General features: G+C 35.1%; 1 protein-coding gene across 2 annotated transcripts in view; it reads right to left on the bottom strand.

Annotated features, from left to right (window-relative positions):
• Nucleotides 1-22,892, bottom strand: part of ATRNL1 (attractin like 1) — a 520,320-nt gene that overhangs the window by 384,970 nt on the left and 112,458 nt on the right. For both annotated transcript variants that reach the window (XM_032225338.1, XM_032225339.1), the window contains exons 14-18: nucleotides 21,330-21,462; nucleotides 17,977-18,158; nucleotides 10,232-10,445; nucleotides 8,890-9,078; nucleotides 3,899-4,117 (exon numbers count right to left, since the gene is read on the bottom strand). In XM_032225338.1, the coding sequence (XP_032081229.1) occupies nucleotides 3,899-4,117; nucleotides 8,890-9,078; nucleotides 10,232-10,445; nucleotides 17,977-18,158; nucleotides 21,330-21,462 (937 nt within the window). The remainder of the gene's footprint in view (nucleotides 1-3,898; nucleotides 4,118-8,889; nucleotides 9,079-10,231; nucleotides 10,446-17,976; nucleotides 18,159-21,329; nucleotides 21,463-22,892) is intronic.

A 22,892-nucleotide genomic window follows, 5' to 3' on the forward strand; every position in this document is an offset into this window, starting at 1 on the left:
AATGGCTGTATTTGGTGTATAAGACCCTCCAACATTTCCACCCTCTTTTAGGATGGAAAAAAGTGCAGCTTATACTCTGAAAAGTATGGTATATACCAAAAGTCAACTTTCACCTCTTAGCCTCTCTGGTCTGACCATTCTTGAGTGCCCTTACTACTAATTACCCTGTTGCTAACTTGCATGGATCATTATTCCTTGCTATCCACAATGACCTGAACTAGAATAAAGCAAAATGCTATAATACCAAGCTTGTGCTGATAAAAAAAAAACAACTAAAGAATGCTTGCACTTCTGAATCATGGCAGTTCCTTCAAACAATCTCAATTCTTAGTCACTGTCTTTTCATCTCTCTGTCATTTTAAGAGATCATTTTTAATTTTTCAAACTGTAAGAGAAACTAGAGAGAAGCATTTCTATGGAGCCTAAAAAAAATCAATCGATCAATACATACACACACACATATAGCAATAGCAATAGCAAAAGCACTTAAGACTTATATAGTGCTTCACAGTGCTTTACTGCCCTCTCTAAGAGATTTACAATATTGACCCAAACAATATGGGTTCTCATTTTACTGACCTTGGAAGGATGGAAGGCTGAGTTTGCCTACGCTTTGCTTTTAATATATTTCAATACCAATTTATTAAGTTTCTGATTATGGCTATATTACTGATAGCTATATATTTTGGGGAATGTGTTATTAGGGAACACTACGTACTAAGACTGTGCAAACTATAGAAAAAAAGGTGCTCTGAAATCAATAAGAATATATAGACAACTAGTTTTTAAATGATTTATGCAGCAACACAACATGAGCTATTATATAAATGCCAATTATTATGATAATAGAAGTAAACATTATTTATAATGTGTGTCATTAGTAAAATACTAAGTATTTTAAAATACAAGTATATTTTGACATTTAGCCACTGGGTAAAAGAGATGCACTGATGAGTTTTAGTAAGTACTGCAATTTTGTATATAACTTATATGCAATGATCTATCTTAGAGTTAAGTATATAATATATGAACCACAAAATCCTTCTTATAGAAGTATGACAAGAAATAAAACCTTAGGCATGATACTAAGGAATTAATAAATTAGCTTTGATCCAGTTGAATGATTTATATTAATTAAGAAAATCAAATAAATGTTTTCTAAACACACGTGTGGAGAGCTGTTCCAAATCACTGAATTGACGAGGAAGCACTTGATTTGATGACAAGAGTTGGCTTTCTGTTTTAAGTTGAAAATGTAACTATTGATTTCAAATGCTTCTCAATTCATTGAAAATGTACATCTGTGCATCTAGATCTATGCAAATAAGGATATAATTAATTCCTTGTGGTTTCCACTAATTTTTCAACTCAATGAATTAAGTGAATTTAATTTAAACTGATATGTTCAAGCACTAGATACACTAATAATCAAACTATGAGATGTATGTTTTGGGAGTTATTACATGATGTTTGATTTTATGGCATTAATTAAGTTAATGCCAGCACAATCAGCAACGCCCACACAGCATATTTAAATATTCTTTTCTTTCCAGTCAAATATTTGGAAAATTCAAAATAATAATCCCATTGAACATATAATTGTGGTAACATGATCTTTTTCCTGCTTTTGTCACACAGATGTTCCAGTTTCAACTGGAAAGATCTTCTACCTAATATTTATCAGTATTTCTTTAAATACTAATTGTGGTAACATGAACTTTTTCCTGCTTTGGTCACACAGATGTTCCAGTTTCAATTGGAAAGAACTTCTACCTAATATTTATCAGTATTTCTTTAAATACTGATTGTTTGTTTTTCAGTGGTTATATTTTACTACATTCCTATTATGTACAGTTGAAATAAGTAAATTCAATAAGTAATGTTTATTATACTTTATGGTTCACCTATAAAACAAATAATATTTCAATGATAGCATAATAAAAAGAGGTTAATTTAATTAGTCTCATTGGTTTTATATGAGCAGATGTTACATTCTTTTCTTCAACACGGAGGACAGCTAAATTGTTTTGATTCTATATTTATTTGTTTCTTTTTATTGAATAACTTCCTATAATTCTAATTAACTAAAGATTGCATTGTAATTTATTTAATGATCACAATTTGAGAGCAGGTAACTATGGAGTTATTAGTCTTTCTGTTTATTTAGCATTGAGTTCATTATCAATTGAACAAAGTTAAATTAAACTAATTAATCAACAACGTATAATTTTAAAAGCATTGCTGGTAACCATTCATATAAGCCTAGCAATTTACACGAAGACTGATTTTCTTGAAACATGTTTACTTTTGTCCTGATTGTTAATCCCTTTGACACTAATCCTTTATGTGCTGGTGAGGTATTTAAAAAAATGTTGTTAGGTAACTAAAAATCATGCACTATTACAATCATAAGAATAGCCAAATTTGAATAGATTTTTTTTTAACAGCAAGAAGTATTGTACTGCTGTCATCCTAAGAGTGGGGCTGATACAAGCATTCTTCCAAAAATAAGAATAGTTTCTTATGGCAAGAACAACTGCCTATTTTTTTTTTTTGGTTAACAGTCAATAGTATTGTTATTTAATAAGACACTGTAAATAATAGATGATGCTGTATGTTCTATATAATTTTGTATAGCTCTCTAAGGCTATAATAGTTATTACTGGACCACATTTGTTTCTGTCGGCCCTTGGAAACATTAGGGATATGTATTTTTATTGGTGGAATTAAAGCATGGATAATTATCATTATAATTTTTATTTATGTTAAGGACCACAATCATGTTTGGACTAAGAAACAGTTAGGCAGAGCCAAATGGAAAGGTTGATAAGACCACTATTTCATTCTCTTTCTGAAATATCTCCTCTCTTGCTCTTTCCGACACACTATTTCTGCTACCTTTTCCATGAAACATATTAGGTGAGGCTGATCTTACTTGAAGTCTGAATTATTTTCTTGTAGAGTGTTTTTCATGTAACATTGAGGCCCACATATGGTCCTAAGTCTGTAGGATACCTGCCTGTTTTAAAGGGCAATTTCATTCACTTTTTTAAAAAAAAGTATTGTGGTCAATTGATTTATATTATATGAGGTTACATTGAAAGGAAACTAAATGGTTTTTAAGAAGAGTATATATTATCTTAAAAGTAAATAAACTGAATTAAATGTTCACTGTTCATACTGTCCAAGATGCTACAGTGAAATTGAATTGCAAGCAAATGCTTACTCTCTTAAAAGCTCAGCTAAATGTGATATTTGTTACAAATCAGAACACCAAAAATCTATTCCTCTTCATTCTGTAAAACTGCCAGATGATCTCTAGAATGACTAGATTAACATGGTGGGACATTTTGAAGTTCCGCAGAATGTTTAGCCTCCAAAAATGGTCTGATTTATATAAGTTTGGCTCCTACTATAAATTTATCAAGATATAAAGTTCTAAAATCTCTATGTATATGTCTTACTAGCCTAGTATTCAAAGAAAACTCCAGACAGAATATTATGGCTAGCTTTAGTCATGAAAAAAAATCTGTTTTTAAAACATTTTTACACTATTTCTGTCTTGAATCAAAACAACACTTGAAGAGAAGTATCCAAAAAGATAACTTTTTGACTCATTTTTCATAACATTACATAATAGCATACATGTTCAGTATGATTTAACAAAATTGATATTTGACATAGTTTTTAAAAGTAGATAACAAGAATAACTGAGGAAAATTTTATGGATCAAGATCTATATTTGAAAAACTTTTAAAATATACTAATAAACTAACCAACAAAACATTCATTTTTCCCATATCCCAATCCAAAATTTATCCCATTTTTGTAAGCAAACAATTAATCTGTCATAATTTCACTGATAAAAGCGCTAACAATAATAACAAATTCATCATACCTGGGCATTGGATAAAAGACCACTCATAATTTTTTTCTTTAGCACAAAGATTATTGTCAATAACTATTTCAGTAGAATGAGTCCCACTAAACTTCACGGGCCCCCTTGCCGAACCTTCTACACAATGGCCTTTGCCTGTATTACTGGGATCATTGCACCATCCACATCCTGGATGTTCCAGGCACTGACTGCAAGTCCTCAACCCCGAACAGTTTTGAGCTGTAAATACACAGGATAAAAAAAAATCAGTAAAAGTTGAGTTTGCATAAGAGCTATGGAATAATCCAAATAGATACACTAAGAATGCAACTTAGATAAAGGAGTTCAGTTATAGAGAATTGAAACTTATTGTCATATCTAATATGGCCTGATAAAATTTCCCACCAAACTCTGCCCTATTGTTAGCGTGCATTTAAATCAATTTTCAGATGAAAATCAAAGCACTCTTAAAGTTTCAAAATATTTGTGTTAATAATATTGGCTGATTGTTATACAACATTAGTTCTGTGAAGAAGAGTTTTTGAATTAATTCACTGGTGGTCACACGAATTTTGATGCTGGACTTTATACTTATGAATTAAACAACTTGCTTTGATTTTTATTACTTCGGGATTTTATTTTCTTCAGATAAATGCACCTGATGCTTAAAATATAAGGACACCAAGTAAAATAAAAGCCTAATATTTTGACAAGCCTAATAGATGATCAGATAATCAATACAAAACTACTGGAAACTGATACAATTATATCCTTAAAAGAAAACTGTTCACACTCCAAAACACTACTACCGAAAATTATACCATTTGCCTGTAAAACTACATGTAGAGTGAATTTACTACTTATTCCACATGAATGTAAAAGTTGAATGAATTCAACTTTTATTTGAATTGAAATGAAAAGCATAAACAAGATATTAAATAAAAGTTTATAAATATCAATATGTTAAGCAAAAGGTAACTTTTGTTACACCCCAGTTTAGCACTAGTTTATTTAGTTACTTAAAAAGGAGATAGGTAGCACTGACAGCAAGCTTTAATGTTAAAATGTCATCTATGTTATGATGTCATCAGGTAATGACATGATATCTAATGAAAATGACTAGTTGTCATTCACTTTTCCGCTCTTACTTGAAAGACAGTATACAAATGGAAGTCTAATTATATTGCAGTTATTTATATTTATGTACAGTAGAGAATAGGAAATAAATTATTTCCATAAAATGTTGTATTTAAATATTATGGTTTATATGAAAATATATGAATATTATTATTTAACGTAATGAGAAAGTAAATGTCTTTACATTATATTTCATCTCACAGAATCTTAAACATTGTAGTTGTTTATTTATATAAATGAAAAATGAAAATATGATTATGAATCAGTAAAAAGTTGGGTGACATGATGATATTGTATGTTTTGCCATTTTATTTTCTGTGAACTGCTTTGATTACTATGAACAGCAGAAAATGCTACTCTTTTCATTGAAAAGAGCTAAATGGTAACATTTACATACGCTTTTGTTTCTACATAATTTGCTCAATTTGTTCGCTTTCTGATGTCTTGAAACATTGCACAAACAATTTCATAATATGGATCAGATAGGCCATGTCTCTTAAAATTTTATTCAAGTACCTTTCTAAATTAAAATTATGGTAGTTGACCCAGAATTGTTCTAGAATTGTTCTAGCAATGCCATTATTGACATTATGAAATACCCTCCAAAACAGCAGGCACAAATTATAGCACAAACTAATATAGGAGAGAACAGTGTTGTGACTCAGCAGCAGTCTTCTGTGAGTCTTTTCGGAATGCAAGATTAACGATGCAGCTGGGGCTCGTTAGTGGGGTTTTGGGCATAAAAGGACAGATGGTGCCACGCCCTAGTGGCAGGAGTCAACGTTCCTTGGTTCATTCAACATTGATTGATGATCAGTCGTGGTTTATGTAAGATACACTTGGATAAGTGCGTTGTTTTCTGTAACCCCGATTCGTAGAGACTTTGGGAGAAGTGCATTGCTTGTAAGAGTTTTGTTTTGTATTCTGTTATCTAGTCTGAGACTTTATTTATGTTATTTTTGGGCTCGCAGCCAGTTTGAGCCGAGAACTGATAAAGAGAGTCTTTTTAAGTTTGTCTGCCTACCATCTGTTAACAAGTGGAGAAGGGGGGACAGAACAGAACAGTAACATCTTAATATTAAATAAATGCATTTAAAAATAACTGATAAACCAACATTTACTTTGGGAAAAAATAGAACTAAAGAGCTAAAATATAATTTTATAGTAATATATTTTTTATTTTATTATACTTAAGCTATGTAAAGAATACAGGTAGTCCTACTAGCAACCACAACTGAAATCAACAACTCCATTGTGAAGTATACCGTTAGAATGTGAAATATGTGACCAAGCCCAACTTAAAATGCCAGTTATGGGTACAGTTGTATGCAAATTGCCCAGTCATTAAGCATGACATCATATGACCATGATTTGAAACTTCCTGCCAGCTTCCCCACTGAATTTGCTTGGCATAAAAAAAAAACACCTCAAGATGTTGCAACCACCATCAAAGCACAACACTTGCAAAGTATCCATATTGCAATCATTGGCTACACTTTTTGCTATCAGATTGTTCAAATTGAATGGAAGCTGACTCTAGCCCAGAAGCTGGCAACTCAGTCTCCTATAAATACTAGACTATCAATTGCTTCCCACAGTTAAATCTTAATTAAAGTGGTAAAAGAGACTAAAGAAATTATTAAAATCTCATCAAATTCTGTGGACATGAAACAAAACTCTGCAAGATCTCATGAAAAATTGACCAACATTTTGCATATTAGCTGCCAAACTCAGGTGCAGTGCTCAAGATGAGATCATAAAAAATTTCAAAGATTTACAGCAATGGAGATGTCTCTAATGTCTGCTGCTCTCTGTTCTAGAACATTATCTTCATTAAGTGGGCAAGGTTGTAAATAAATGTGAAAACTTATTTATTTTTATTGGCTAGACAAAAATACAATTTAAAGTATAATTCTTTCTGTATATTGTTGAATTGATAAGCCCTATTGGTTTATTTAATATATATCTTTATAGCCCTATCTGAAATGACAACTAAACTTAAACAGAGTTCTTCAACTGTCTTTTCTTTAAACACACACAAAAAATGGGTAGCCTAGATAACTATCCAGAAGAAAATATTACATGTTGAAAAATCTGAATTCAAAATTGCTTTCTACTGGGGAAATAGAGTAGACCCAAAGCATCCATTTAATTCATTAAATCATTAAATCAAAGAGGGAAGAGGTATTTTTCAAAATATTCACAAACAATATTTATGCCTATTCACACTTAGTGGCATCAGCTGGTCAGGACTGATAAGACCATAGCAAATATACAAGCTATTTCGCAATTCCAGAAGCTTCATATCATTTGCCAATTTCCATTATCAGTTTCAATTTTTCTACAATTGAAATGGCTAATGGCAAAAAAAGAAGGGATGGGAGGTTTAAAAAAAAACCCTTTCCGTATAAATTTGGGAGAATGGGATGGGAGAAAATTTGTTTAATGATTTTCTGGACTTCTGTCAATTTGTCCAAATCCTATTAGGAATATTTGACTACAGCATCTGAGACATATTGGAAGAAAATAAGAAGCTAAGAATTTCTAGGTTATAGTCAGCAAAATAAAGGTTAACGACATTGAGGTCTCCAGGACAGAGCTGAATGTTGCCTAGCAGCCAAAATGGAAAACAAATACATTTCAAAAAGTTACCTGTTGAAGATTTTTTATCATTTTTGTACCCTAAATTAAACAAAAATCTTTAAAGGGCTAATTCTAATCCCTTGTTGTTGTTTTTTCCCAATCAACATTGAATAAAAATTCAAAATGTATGGATTATGTCAGATTTCTGTAGAAGGATAAGGCTGCTAATAGATCAAAAAAATGATGTATACCGATGATATAAACCTCAACAATTCCACCTGGCCTTTCTTGAAAATAAAATAAAGCACAATATTAGAAAAACAAATGGATGAGAGAAGCTAGTGAATAGCGAACCAAATCAGGCTATTGTTGCATTGAATCCTATTTTTGAGCTCAATAAAACAAATGTGGCTCATGTATTATTTGAAATCAGAACAGGAATAGGCACTTTCTCAATCAAAATGTAAGTTTCTGAAGGCAGAATAGTATAATATTCCTTCCTGATTTTGGTATTTTTATAACATTATTGAGAGTAAGTTGGGTGACCATATAAATTTTATTAAATAAATAAACAAACAAATATTTTCCAGTCAGCAAGTAAGCTGTTAAGTACAGGTAGTCCTTGACTTACAACAGTTCACTTAGTGACCATTCAAAGTTGCCCTGAAAAAAGTGACAATTTTTCAGTCTCCCTAGGATCACGTGTTCAAAATTCAGACACGTGGCAACTGACTCATATTTATGACAACTGCAATGTCCCCGGTCATGCGATCATATTTGCAACTTTCTGACAAGCAAAATCAATTGGGAAGCCAGATTCATTTTACAACTGTGTTACTAACTAAACAACTGCAGTGATTCATTTGATAAATGGCAAGAAAGGGTCAAAATTCACTTTGCAACAGAAATTTGGGGCTCAGTTATGGTTGTAAGTTGAAGACTATCTGCATGTATAATTTTCTTTCAAAAAATTAAATAAATGAACTACTTAAGTACAAATCAAATTGCTATAGAATGCAAGTTTCTACTTTAGTTTTATATTCAGAGGCGTGTCTGCTGCTTTGGAGACATTCTAGAAACAAATTATTGAGCTATGTGTTATTATCTAAACATATACAGGAAAAAGAACAACTGGTTTAATTTTAGTCAGAAATCAAACACTTTAGTTTCTTTTCTTTTTTAAAAGCTTCTGGCTGCTAGCTGGCAGAAACCTCAACAAAAACTCTCTATACCGCATTTTATTTCCATTAAGTATCATAACTATTTTCATTCATATCACCATAAATACTTACGAGAACAAGTGGTAGTTTGCCACTCTAAACATTGGCCATATGGAAAGGAAATGATGTAAGCATTTGAATCAACACATCGTTTTGTACTGCTACACCACATGCATTCCATGCCACTGCTGGTACAGTTGGAACATGTCGTCCTTAAAGAGCATGGCTTTTTGCAGGGTCGAGCATTTTGATTTGGACTAACTGAAGGAAAAAGAAAATAATAAAAAATGTAATTTCAGTATTTTTGTTGAATTATCATATTTGGATATATATATCTTGTCCATTCATCTAATTGACAATTGCACTTTCTCAAGCTTTTTTTTCTTCTAGTCTAGTACATTATACAATCACTCCACAAATATAAACGATGTCAGGTTCTGCCATTGATAGACTCAAATTATTGTGTCTCTTCACACAACAAGGACCAACTGGTTAGAACTTCTTACAAAACACGCTACTATAAACTTCTAAGTCACCTATTATCTATCTCTCACTTTGTCTTTCAAAATCATCACTGGGAAGGTCATTTTTTTTAACCTTTTTTGTCTTGGTGCTTCTTACCCTTCATAATCTTATGAGAGTTTGTCACATGCAATTGCAATGAGAAAGCCTTCATATTGATTAAATCAATTTTCCTGGGATTTCTTTGATCTTCTTAAAAATGTCTCCCATTTTCCTCTACTCATGTTTCTCTATTTCTCTATTTCATGACATGACTTATATAACTGTCCTTGTCCTTCTTGATGGATGTTTTGAGTTTGCATTCATGTTTTTATGCATCCTTGTTGCCCAAGGCTTCCATCGTCCATTTTTCTCTGGCTATCTTAATATTTTTTCCTCTTTCTGTTTTTCTTTCTTTTTGCTTCAGTTTCTGTTACAAATGCACTTCATTTGTGCCTTACATTCATTTTACATTTGTGATTCTCTGATTCTCTAGTTTTCTAAGACTACAGTGTACAACATTTATTTTTACTTGCACTTTGCACCTGGAAACATTCCATCTGACTGGATTGCATCCAGGAATTTAATTCAATTATCTGCTGATGTCCTTGTATAGAATCTACTATTATTTTGCTTGTAGCAGATGTGTACAATAGAAAATAATTTTCACAAAATTCTACTACTCATGAACAAGGTGCATGGTCTGTGAATTTAGTCTAAGATTTCAGTTAAAGCCTTCAATGCAATAAGATATATTTTAAAGAAAAGTTCCCTGGTATGTTTAGTAATTTAAACAAATGAAATTCAGCAGCTGTCCCCTAGAAATTAATCAATGCTTACTGTATTCATAATGCAATACTAAAGACATGTAAAGTATTCCACAAGTATATTTATCATACAGTAGATTTCTTACCAACAGGTTTCTCACAGACAAGGCCATCCACCTTAGCTGTACAAGGATTTGCTTTTAAACCTGCTATTTCAGCCCTTTCAAGATAGGCACAGAATCCAGAGTCATTTGGTTCTCCAGGAAGCCACTGCAATGTTGTATTAGTAAAGGGAGACATATCATCCCATCCCCAGTAGGAGATGTTAATCTTGCGTAGACCCACCCAAGGAGATATCTTCTGTGAAGGAGAATGCAAAAACTCCATTATTAAATTATCAAAGATGGATTCTTTTATTACATATTACTTGTTACATATTACAGCCATGTTAATGATACTTTGCACAACCATCTGAAATTAGGTGAAATATAATTTCGTATTATCAAAATACATTATAATCACAGACAATCATAATCATATGAAATACATTAACTACAATTACTTAGTGTTGGGTTTTAAGATTAATTCTGGAATATTTTTCTAATTTCAAACCATAGGACTATTTTACACTTGACAGTTTGTGCGACTGACTAATATAAAACACTTAAATGAATAAATAAAAAATAAAATAACCACAAATCCTGACATACACAGGTAAATTTTACAGATAGGTAAAATTCATATATTTGGGAAGAATGTTTTCTACATACACTTTAAAGCAGGAATAGAGACTTAATTTTCCCAAGAGGCCATGAGAACTGTGACTGTTGTGGAGGGCCACCATGATGCCAACTGATACCGTCCCATCCCAAATGTTGATACTGCCCTATACCTGACACTGCACCAATGCTTTGCCCACTCTTGCCACAACAATATCCTGTCTTTATTGCTAATGCTTTCCCCATTGCTGATGCCACTGATGGTGCAGCCTAGACTGGGACCACCCATAAGCTGTATATGGCCCGTGGGCTGTAAAATTACCATGCTTTAAAGCATGAGTGCAAAATTGGGTTACATGGTAGACATCTTCTTTGCACTGATGAATTTCTTACTGGTTTATTAAATTTATAAATCATTTCAATCATCAAAACAATTCTAGGTGATGTATGAGACATCAACACAACAAAACAAATAGGAAACAAAAACGAACGTATTTATATTTTAGAATCAGTTAAATATAGTAGTTAAGATAGTGGCTTAGATATTGGAAGAACGGGAGTTCTAGTTATCTGTTGGGCATCTGCCAGCTTATAACTCTGGACCACGAATCCACTCAGTTTTACAATGGTTAAGTCATTCAGTCTTACAAAGATTGCCATTCAATGTTACAAAGGTTAAGTCTGAGCCAGTACTTTCTCAACCATACTCTTGGTAGACATCAAGCAGAATCACAGAAGCATCACTTGGTTGGCCAAGAGTTGAGATAAATAATATCTACATATTGGTTAAACCTGATCACATGTCATTATATGCCTTCCCACCAAACATAAATGTTGGGTTAATCCAGCAGTAGTAAATACACTTGGATGTATATTGCTAGAAAAATTACAACAGTAAAATAATAGGTGAGAAAATGTTATGGCAATTTGACAGGACAACTGGGAGGCTTTACTATACTACTTTACTATAAATAAGGCAACATCCAGATGTGTGATCTCAACACTCAGAATTTCCACACAACATAGTGATTGCTAAGTTATTGGAATAGCAGCTCACATAACTGGAAGTTGCTATGGTTGGGAAACATTATATTAAATTATGTCTGTAACAAGAAGGTCATCTAAAATGAACTGAAATGCTCTAAATCATGACTGTAGTCAGAAGGTTCCAGCTAGCATATGAAAGAAATTCAAGGAAATCTCAACAAGTATCTCTGGCAGCTGATAACACATTCAAAATGACATAGAGAATAAACAGAAAGGGAGCTACAGAGAGAAATGAAAAAGAAATGACTTTTGAGTAAAGAGAAAATCAGAAGTGATATATTTTACACAATAATATTCCATTAAAATCTTTGATAAGTAAATAAATACTACAAATGCATGTGTTTGTCACTATTCATTGATTAGCACACGTGGATTGTTTCAGAAGACCTTGGTAGTTCAAGATGTAATTTATTTGAATAATAAATTTTAATATTATATTTCCTTTCAAAAATTTAAAAAACAGCAACAAATGGAATAATCCTTTTCACCAATCAATAGCTTATTATGATGACAAGACACGAGAAACCAGATTCTTTGATTTTGAGTGGTTCTATATAGTTAAAAGAGGAAATTACAACACACACATAATTTGAGACAAATCTCTTCCTAAATGTATTATTGCACTTTACGTAGTGAATCTGGAGTAATTTATTATTTGAGGAGAAGAAATAACGAAGTTTCAAAATGATTTCATAAGCTTCTGATTAAAATCTTATTTTTAATAGGAGTTATTGAATATCACGTAATTTGTGAAGTGGGGAGTCTGACGCAAGCCAAAACGTAAATATGCGGCCATTATTTATGTCTTTGATAATGCATTATGAAATGCAATACAATTTCTTTACTATATCAATGTGAGATTTCTTTTTTCCATCTAATAAATGTGTACTCTGCATCATAGCAAAATCATAACTCCTAATTTTGGCATGTAAGTATGCAGGGATGACACAAACCCTGATCAGCACTTCTTTATCCTCCTGGAAGAAGATATAGGAGCATCTTCTATCTCTGGAAGGAGATATAGAAGCATAGGTAGCTGCACAAACAGTTTTTATCCATGGACTGTCAGACTCCTAATGAAAAATAACTCTAGAACCGGGATGGCAAACCTATGCCACGCGCGCTGGCCAGATGAGTTCAGCCTTTTTAAAGGCCATTTTTCGCCCAGAGGCTTTATAGGAACCTGGGGAGGGTGAAAAGAGTGCCCCCCCGGAGGCTGTCCGGAGACTTCAGGAGCTTCCCTGAAGCCTCCGGAGCGCAAAAAAACAGCCCTATGGACAAACCAGAAATTTGGGAATAGACTTCCTGTTTGCTCATAGGGTCAGGTTAAGCCCTCCAGAGGCTTCAGGGAAGCCTCCTGAAGGTCCCTGAAGCCTCCAGAGGGCTTAAACCGACACTGCAAACCGGAAGTGGCCTCCGGTGGGAGGGGGAGGCTGTTTTCACACACACACCCCAGGCTCCTATAAAGCCTCTGGAGCCTGGGGAGGGTGAAAAAATCATGCAAAAAATGGGGGGAGCACCTCTCATGCACGCATGCACACAGGGGGGTGTCAAACATTGCATTATGGGTGCGGCATGCCCACGCACGACCCCCCTGTGCTCCCCCCTATGGCACGCAAGCCAAAAATGATTCACCATCGCTGATCTAGAAGAACATAGTATGACTGACTTGCGGGGCTGGCGCAAGTGCAATAAGTTCACATGGTGCAATAGGACTGGGTGTTTGCTAGTAGGATTCAGTGGGTTGGATTTTTTGTCTTTCACTGTGAGCTGTATTGTGTTGGGGGGGGAGTTGCATGAAGGGAGGCTCAGCCAATCTCATTGTACACATGTTGTAGTCTGACAATAAAGGTTTGAATGATTTGTTTATTAGTCAAGGCTAATATGAATGTTTTAAAAGGGAAAGAACCTCTTCGTGTAAAACCAGTCTATAAAGTTATTTTGATCCATTAATTGTGACAGGAATTAACCAATCAGCTTGTTGCCTACGCCTGGCATCAGGGCCCCTGGCTAGACTAGAACTTCCAACATCCTATTTTCTAGTCTGCTGCCTTAACTGCTGCACCAACCTGGCTCTTATTTATTTATTTATTTATTTATTTATTTGTTTGTTTGTTTGTTTGTTTGTTTGTTTATTTATTTATTATTTATTTATTTATTTATTTATTTATTTATTATATTTATATCTTGTTTTTCTGCTTATATAAAAAGTCAGCTTGTATAAGTACTACTACATGTGAGAATATTCTATGCTGCACTAGAAAGATTACCGTATTTATCGGCGTATAACACGCACCGGCGTATAACACGCATCCCCCATTTTAACACAAAAATTTGAGTAAAAATTTTTTTCATTAAAAATAAATGACTTGGAAGCTCGGAACTTAATGTTGGATTAAAATTTATAACATTAGAACATGAATTATAACATTAACTCCTCTTAAAAGGCAAATATGAAATGAAAAAACACCTCTTTGAGCAAAAAGTTATTTCCATTTTCTTCCTTATATAATATTTTCTGTTTCAACATAAAGTGCCTTCCTTCCTTCCCTCCCTCCCATCCCTTTCTTTATGTTTTCTTCATGCTTTCTTTTCTTTTTCCTCTGCTCTTTTTAAATCCCCCCCCCCTTCTTCTCCTCCTCTACATTTAGGTTGGATTAGTTTGTACAACGGTCATCAAACTTCTGAAGTAAAAATAAATAAATAAATCATATTTAAGAAGAAGAAGAAAAAGGAAGACGTTTTTAGTTAAGTCAAACGTTTTAATAAAAGTTTCATCTTTTAAGATTCGTCCAACACATCCAATTGTAACCTTAACAGTAAAGAATATCACCCCAGCTGCTAAAGGTTCAACCAGTCTGAGAACCATTGAAAAGACAACAGTGCAAAATCCAAAAGACACAACTTCCTCATCGCCATTGCTTTGGTACCAAATCTTTGAGGAAGGGGCTCCAGAAAGAAGGAGGAGGAGGAGGAGGAGGAGGAGGAGGAGAAGGGAACCAAAGAGAGGCTTTTACCGGGTCTGCGCCCCACAGCCAGGACCGTCCTTGCGCCTCAAACCGCGTTTCTTCCTGCAAAGCCCTTCGGGCAACCCGAGAGTTCCTTTTGGCGCCAGAAGGGCTTTGCAGGAAGAAACGCCGCGTTTCTTCCTGCAAAGCCCTTCTGGCGTCAAGCGGAACTCTCGGGTTGCCCGAAGGGCTTTGCAGGAAGAAACGCGGCTGGAGGCGCCAGGATGGTCCTGGCTGTGGGGCGCAGACTCGGTAAAAGCTCTCTTTGGTTCCCTCCTCCTCCCCCTCCTTCCACAGTCTGTGTGACGCTGCCGCCAGGCTGAGAGCTGCCGCTGAAACAAGTTTGGGAAGGTCCTTTGCAGGCAGCCAGTTCTAGCTGCCTGCAAAGGACTTCCCCACGTTTGCTTTGAAAGAAACCTCTGCGCGGGAGTTAGAAACCTCTGCGCGGGGGTTTCTTGCCACCTTAGAGGGAACAGTGGACCCGGCGTTGGACCCGTATTTATCGGCGTATAACACGCAGTATCGGCGTATAACACGCAGGCAGGGTTTAAGCTTGCAATTTTAGTTTTAAAACTGCGTGTTATACGCCGATAAATACGGTAATAACTTCACTTAGCATAAAGAAAATGGTATCTACTGCCTATCAGAATCTATGACTAACATTTATGTTTTATGAAATCATTTCTCTATTAATAAAGAAGAAAAGTAAATCAGTAGCTACTGTATTAATTGAAAGGAAGAACCAGATGAATTGTTAGCTTCATATCGCTTCAAATTGCAAGGAACAGTTCTCTTAAATATAAATGCACATTTCCAGAAGGAAGACACCATATTATTTAAAGGATGCATATATACTCCATTTCTTGTTTCCATTCCCTATACAATTGTTACGGAGAGTCTGAGAAAGTAATTGCAAAATTGGCATGTATCTGCTATACTGAGTCATTCACAGGATTTATGTTTTCCTTCCCCCACCTTCAATTAATATTAAAAATTCATTGGTAATTTAGTGGAAGAGCTAAAAATAAAAATTATAAAGATCAATGTAAAATGATCTTTAGTTATCATTTTTGTTCTTTCTATAAATAAACTTGGGCAATCCCACCTAATTGAAGGAAATGCAACCAAAATGTTTTCAGAAATGATAAAACCAATGACAATATGCCACCAATGATATCAACTGACTAATTGCATTGCAGTGATATTAAATTTATTTATTTTTTAAAAAAATCACTTCTCTAGATTTGGATTCAATTATATAAACAATATTTTTACTAATTTTTAAAAACTGGAATTCCGATCTATATTGCAGATATTCTATTACTATAGAAAACTATTACTATACTATTCACTTCAGTATGGGATAATAAAAATAAGAAATCCTTAAGCAATCACTTCAACTACATAATTCATCAGCAGATCCTATGTACATACAGGTGAAACTCAAAAAATTAGAATATTGTGCAAAAGTTCATTTATTTCAGTAATGCAACTTAAAAGGTGAAACTAATATATGAGATACTCATTACATGCAAAGCAAGATAGTTCAAGCCATGATTTGTCATATTTGTGATGATTATGGCTCATGAAAACCCCAAATCTACCATCTTAGAAAATTAGAATATTACATGCAATCAATAAAACAAGGTTTGACATAGAACAATATCCGACCTCTGAAAGTATAAACATGCATATGTACTCAGTACTTGGTTTGGGCCCCTTTTGCAGCAATTACTGCCTCAATGCGACGTGGCATGGAAGCTATCAGCTTGTGGCACAGCTGAGGTATTATGGAAGACCAGGATGCTTCAATAGTGGCCTTCAGCTCTTCTGCATTGTTCGGTCTCCTGTCTCTCATCTTTCTCTTGGCAATGCCCCAGAGATTCTCTATGGGGTTCAGGTCAGGCGAGTTTGCTGGCCAATCAAGCACAGTAATTCCATGGTCATTGAACCAGGTTTTGGTGCTTTTGGCTGTGTGGGCAGGTGCAAAGTCCTGCTGGAAAATGAAGTAAGTATCCCCTCGTCTGTGGAGGGAAACATGAAATGCTCCAAAATCTCCTGGTAGACGGCTGCGTTGACCCTGCACTTAATGAAGCACAGTGGACCAACACCAGCAGATGACATGGCTCCCCAAATCAACAAAGACTGTGGAAACTTCACACTGGACTTCAGGTATCTTGCAGTATGTGCCTCTCCATTCTTCCTCCATACTCTGGGTCCTTGGTTTCCAAATGAGATGCAAAAGTTGCTCTCATCAGAAAAAAGGACTTTAGACCACTGAGCAACAGACCAGGTCTGTTTTTCTTTAGCCCAGGTAAGACGCTTCTGACATTGTTTGTTGTTCAGGAGTGGCTTGACAAGAATACGACATTTGAAGCCCCTGTCCAGGATCCGTCTATGTGTGGTGGCTCTTGATGCGCTGACTCCAGCCTCAGTCCACTCCTTGTGAAAGTCCCCAACACTTTTGAAAGGCCTTTTCCTGACAATCCTTTCCAGGCTGCGGTCATCCCTGCTGCTTGTGCACCTTTTTCTTCCACGCACTTCCCTTTCACATAACTTTCTATTAATGTGCTTTGATGTAGCACTTTGGGAACATCCAACTTATTTTGCAATTACTTTTTGAGGCTTTCCTCCTTATGGAGGGTGTCAATGATGGTTTTCTGCACAACTGTCAGATCAGCAGTCTTTCCCATAATTGTGATTCCTACTGAACCATTTAAAGGCTCAGGAACTCTTTGCAGGTGTTATGGCTTAAATTAGCTGATTAGAGTGGGACACTTTGAGCCTAGAATATTTCACAATGTTCTAATTTTCTGAGTTTGTGGATTTGGGGGTTTCATGAGCTGTAAGCCATAATCATCACAATTATGACAAATCATGGCTTGAACTATCTTGCTTTGCATGTAATGAGTCTATCTTATATATTAGTTTCATCTTTTAAGTTGCATTACTGAAATAAATGAACTTTTGCACAATATTCTAATTTTTCGAGTTTCACCTGTATACTTGGTATCTGGTTGAGTAAAATGCATATTTGTTTCTATGATTTGCCATCACCATTTCCTAAAAATAAACCCAAACTCTATTTTATATACACTTACAAATTATTCAAGTTACCTGGACAGTGTACTTCTGTATTTCATCCAAAACAAACTCTACCTCTTTGGAAGTTGTTAATGAAGCAAGAATCCCATTTAAGCCATAACAATAAAGTCTGGCATTGTCATAGTTTTCACGACTAGAGTTTATACGAAGGCAAGCATCTCCAACATGATTCCATCCTTCTCCACATAAGTGAGCTTGTAAAAAAATTACACAAGATTAAAAGTAATTGTATTTTTTTAAAAAAAAATCTATTTTGAACAGCAAAAGGTATCACCTTTCAAAATACTTACTAAACATATCATGTCCATTATATATATATAATAAGCTTCATATATGCTTTAAGGGAAAAAAGTATATACACAATGCAACAAATTGAAGCTCTAAATAAATTAGTGCAATTATATATGAGTCCACACTAACACTTGCTAATTACTAAAATATGTCCCAAGTGCTTAGAGATCAAGCTCTTTATGATCTTCTTAAACATTGATATCAGTAGCTCTTCATTGTTCTCTTTGAAAATAAAAACACCTGCTTGCCTCCAATAAAGTTATACTATATCAGTGTTTATCATTTCTCAAAAAATTCAGCTTCTTCTTCTAATAACCTAGGATAAAGTTCATAGGGCCTACAAATTTAAACTCAATCATAACAACATTACATCCCTTAACCATTTTTCTATCAGTCTCAACCAATGTTCCCTCTAATTTTTTTTCAGTGTGTGCGGAAAAGAATAGTGTTTGAGTAGCAAATTTTCTTGCCTGAGCACCTGAATTTTTTTCACAGATGTTTCACAGAGCGATTGATTTATAGGATCCGAATTGGAATGGAGAAAAATGGTTTTGTGCGTGAGTGTGTGTGTGTGTGTGTGTGTGTGTGTGTGTGTGTGTGTTTGAGTGAGCGAGGGATCCGGTAAGGGAACTGCGCCTATTTAGAAAAGGTAAATTATTGCAAACATGATCAGTCGAAGATAAGTATGGGGACAGGTTGGGCGGTAGAGAAAAAGTGGTAAAAGAGTGGGAAAGAGGAAGAGAGGAAGAAAAAAGAGGGAAGAGAGACAGAAAGAGACAGAGGAGGAGAGAATAAGTGACAGAAGAGTGGGAAAGAAGGAGAGAGAAAGAGAAAGAAGGTGAGAGACAGAACGAGACAAAGACGAGAGAGAAGGGAGAAGGAGAAAGGGACAGAAGAATGGAAAAGAAGGAAAGAGAAAGAGAAGAGAGACAAAGAGAAAGAGGATGAGAGAGACAGAAAAAGACATAGAGGAGAGAGAAGGGAGAAGGAGAGAGAAAGTGAAGGAAGAATGGAAAAGAAGGAGAAAGAGAAGAGAGACAAAGAGAAAGAGGATGAGAGAGACAGAGAGAGAAGACAGGAAGAGGAAAGAGTAAGAGAGAACATTTCATTTCAACCCTGAGGTGCAAATATTCTCTTTGATTGGTAATTTTATTTGTCCATTTACTATCCAATACTCTCATTTCTCCTTAAGTTTATCAAGAATTCCCTTCTTTTTATTGAATTTATCACAATACCTTGAGAACAACTTTTTCAGCATAGCTTTACAGCTATTTAAAATATATTGTAATTTAGGTCAGGTTTTCAGAACATTAGTCTATTTATAAGTCACTAAGTGCAACAAAAAAGAATTCAGAAAGTTGGCTTCCCTTTTTGTAATTGCCTATTGTCTGCTTAATTTTCTACCTACATTTTTGATAACTGATATTCACTGTTGACCCAAGAAGCCCATCGTAGAAAGAAACCCTCCCTATGAATTTTGTTGGGTTTCCATGGAATGAAGTTTGATCTTTTTCTCAACCATACAGTAGCATATTCTTTCTAAGGAGGATATAATCAAGATAGTCCATAATTGCTTATCAATCTAACAGTATGGCGATTGAGAAATCCAAAAATTCTTTTAAAGAGGAAAAAAATGCTTGCACAATTGCATCCATAGAGACATGTATATATACACAACTCAGAGAGAAACAAACTTAACAAAGTGCTAAGTCTGCCCACCATCTCTCTCTCTCTCTCTCTCTCTCTCTCCCTCTCTCTCTCTCCCTCTCTCTCTCTCTGACTGCCCAATGACTGAACGGAGAAGCGAAAAGGCAGGAGAGACAAGGCAAGAAAGACGAAGTGGGAGCCAAGCCGGGTCATTCCTTCCAAGAGGCAACTTTCCCATTGAATGAGTCGTTGCCCTAGACTCGAGGAGACCCTCTGCAGTCCCTCTCATCTGGCCAGGATGCCAGCGAGAGTGTTGGGCTGAAGGAAGGAGGGATACACACGCTCGTGCTCTCCCCCTCCCTCCCTCCCCCCTCTCTTGCAAATGGCAAATCTGAGCAGCGGCTGCTGGGAGCCCATCCCATACCTTCTCCCAACCCCCACACCCCTTCTCTCAGCTACTTTCTGCCTTATGGACCTAGAACTGATTGCTGTTTCCAGGCTGGCTCTTCTCTCCTATTATCGTGGAAAGGGTCTCACAAAAACCACTGCGTGGCAGTTGGAACTGCTGCGTGGTGTTTTGTTGCCACATGTGCGGCCGCCCACCCGCGCAGCTTAGAGGCAACATTGGTCTCAACCTTCTGTCCTACTCTTTTATCCTGCCTTCAGTTACCTGTGGATAACACAAAACTGGATAGATTAGTATTTCTGCATCTCTTTTTGTATTATATTTTACAGTCTCTTACATTTTTCTCACTTTTTTATTTTGAACAAAAATAAAGTCCTCATTGAGATTATTAGTAAATGTATTAATATAGCGACTAGAGTAAAACGATAATAATAACACATAAAATGGGTTAGGGTTACCAGAAAGTAAGATGATTAATAAGGATTTTCAGTCAAAAAAGCTACCCGTGCTCCATACATACACAATCTTTAGAAAACATAGTTTAATAGGTGTTTTGAAACTTACTGAAGTGTTATCCAGAAAAATATAGTTACGTTTGAATCAAATATAATGAAACTTTGATTTAATGGAATCCCATTAATTTGACTTGGGATGCGAGACAAAATATTTGTCTACACATGAAAAAGCAGAAGCTATGTTCATTGCATTCAAAACAGCACATAAACAAGTAAGCAAAAGTTGATGACTTTTCTTAGGGAAATTTACATCATTTACATTGATAAATGTGATACATCATTTGGCATAATTTATGCTAAGACTAAATCACACACACACAGAATCCACTGTTGTTATTATTGTACTGATTACACTGAATACTTAATATCACAGTTGTCTTTGTCAAATTGGAAATAATCTGAATTCCTGATATGACTGGCCCATTCTTTCTTTAACAGAACGATTATGTGCTATTAAATATTACATTATTAAAATATTATTTTAAAATACTTTTTTTTCTTTTTACCTGGTAAAGCTTGACATTCTTGCTGTCGCTGATCCCACTGGCAATTGAGGTTTAGAGAACAGCTTTTGCAACTAGTCAACTTATTACATATCTGTTCGTTTCTTACATGACATTTGGTGTAGTTCTTCACTGACTAAAATATAAGCACATGTACAAATTTTGTTAATTTTCAGAATGAAGGAATGAAGGAAAAATAGCAAAAAGTCACAGGGAAACTTAGTGGTTGACTGCTCGCTCTCCCTCAGCCTAGAAGCAGGCAATGGCAAATCACTTCTGAAAAAGTTGCCAAGAAAACTGCAGAAACTTGTTCAGACAGTTACCAGATGTCAAAAACGGACTTGAGGCATGTGAACACACATGCATGTCTGTACATACACATGCAGATACATGCACACTTAAGAATAACTTGAACATCATCATCATCAACATTAATAAGCAGCTACTGCCAAGAAAAGCAGGAGTTATCATTTAGGTTCTCATGTTTATCTGTGCATTTATCCATGTACATCTTCTTCAAAATTTCAATATAAAACATCCACGCAGCCATAATTCACTAGAAGAACATAGGTTCAACACATTCTCATAAAATAGCCAGGAAGTTGATGACAGGGAGCTTTTCTTCTTGTAATCAGAGAGACCTACTGCAATTATTTTGAGGGAATGAAGGAACTTTTGTTTATTTATTTATTCATCAAATTTTAAAATAACTACAGATAGCCTGAACAAGTTTAAAAATGGTGCATTTCTTTACTAAATAGGAGGGATGCGGGGGACCCCCTACAGGGTAAGGCTGAGGAGTATGTCCAGTTCTTAGCGGACAAAGTTGCTCGGTTTCGGTCGGACTTGGACTCCACCTCTGCAGATCCAGCCGAGACACAGGGGGATAACTTGGCAGACCATCTCTGGGTTGAGTTCCAGGATGTTGCCTCAGGGGATGTGGACAAGGCCATACGAGCTGTGAGTGCCTCCACCTGTATACTGCTAACAGATATCTTGGACTCAGTAAAGAAATAAATTATAAACTTCTGGACAAGGGAAGAAGATATCTCAAGGCAGAAGAATTAAATATTAATTTCAGATCAATTATGGAAGGCATAAAAATTATGGGCCTTCTTACAAAAGAGAGAGACATGCTGGGGGAGAGGGGAGATAGAAAAAGTGGAATTTAACCTGGAGCCGTGAAAAAAAAAGAAATGAAAAGGGACAGGCTAAGAAATAAGGAAATAAAACATAATGGTTTAAAATATAAGATTAAAAATATTCATGAGCAAATCTGGGTAAAAAAGGACAAAGTAAAAGGCTTTGATTCCTAGGAGAAGTGAATTAGATGAGAAGTGAAAAGTCCAAGCAAAAACAAGAAGTCCAGTTGCCTTTTGATTCACACATACAGTACAGCAAATATGCTATCTGTTAAAATTAATTGGAATTGTTGATTAAAGCAGTTGTAATCTCCAATTTTAGCTAGTATCCTGGAACATGCATTTCGCTTTATAAATTAATGAAAGATAAATGTGTTTCATGTTAAAGCCTCTATATTAGAAGGGAAACATAAGTGAGAATTAC

This window comes from Thamnophis elegans, chromosome 10 (assembly GCF_009769535.1).
Source record: "Thamnophis elegans isolate rThaEle1 chromosome 10, rThaEle1.pri, whole genome shotgun sequence".
In the NCBI taxonomy this organism is placed as follows: domain Eukaryota; kingdom Metazoa; phylum Chordata; class Lepidosauria; order Squamata; family Colubridae; genus Thamnophis; species Thamnophis elegans.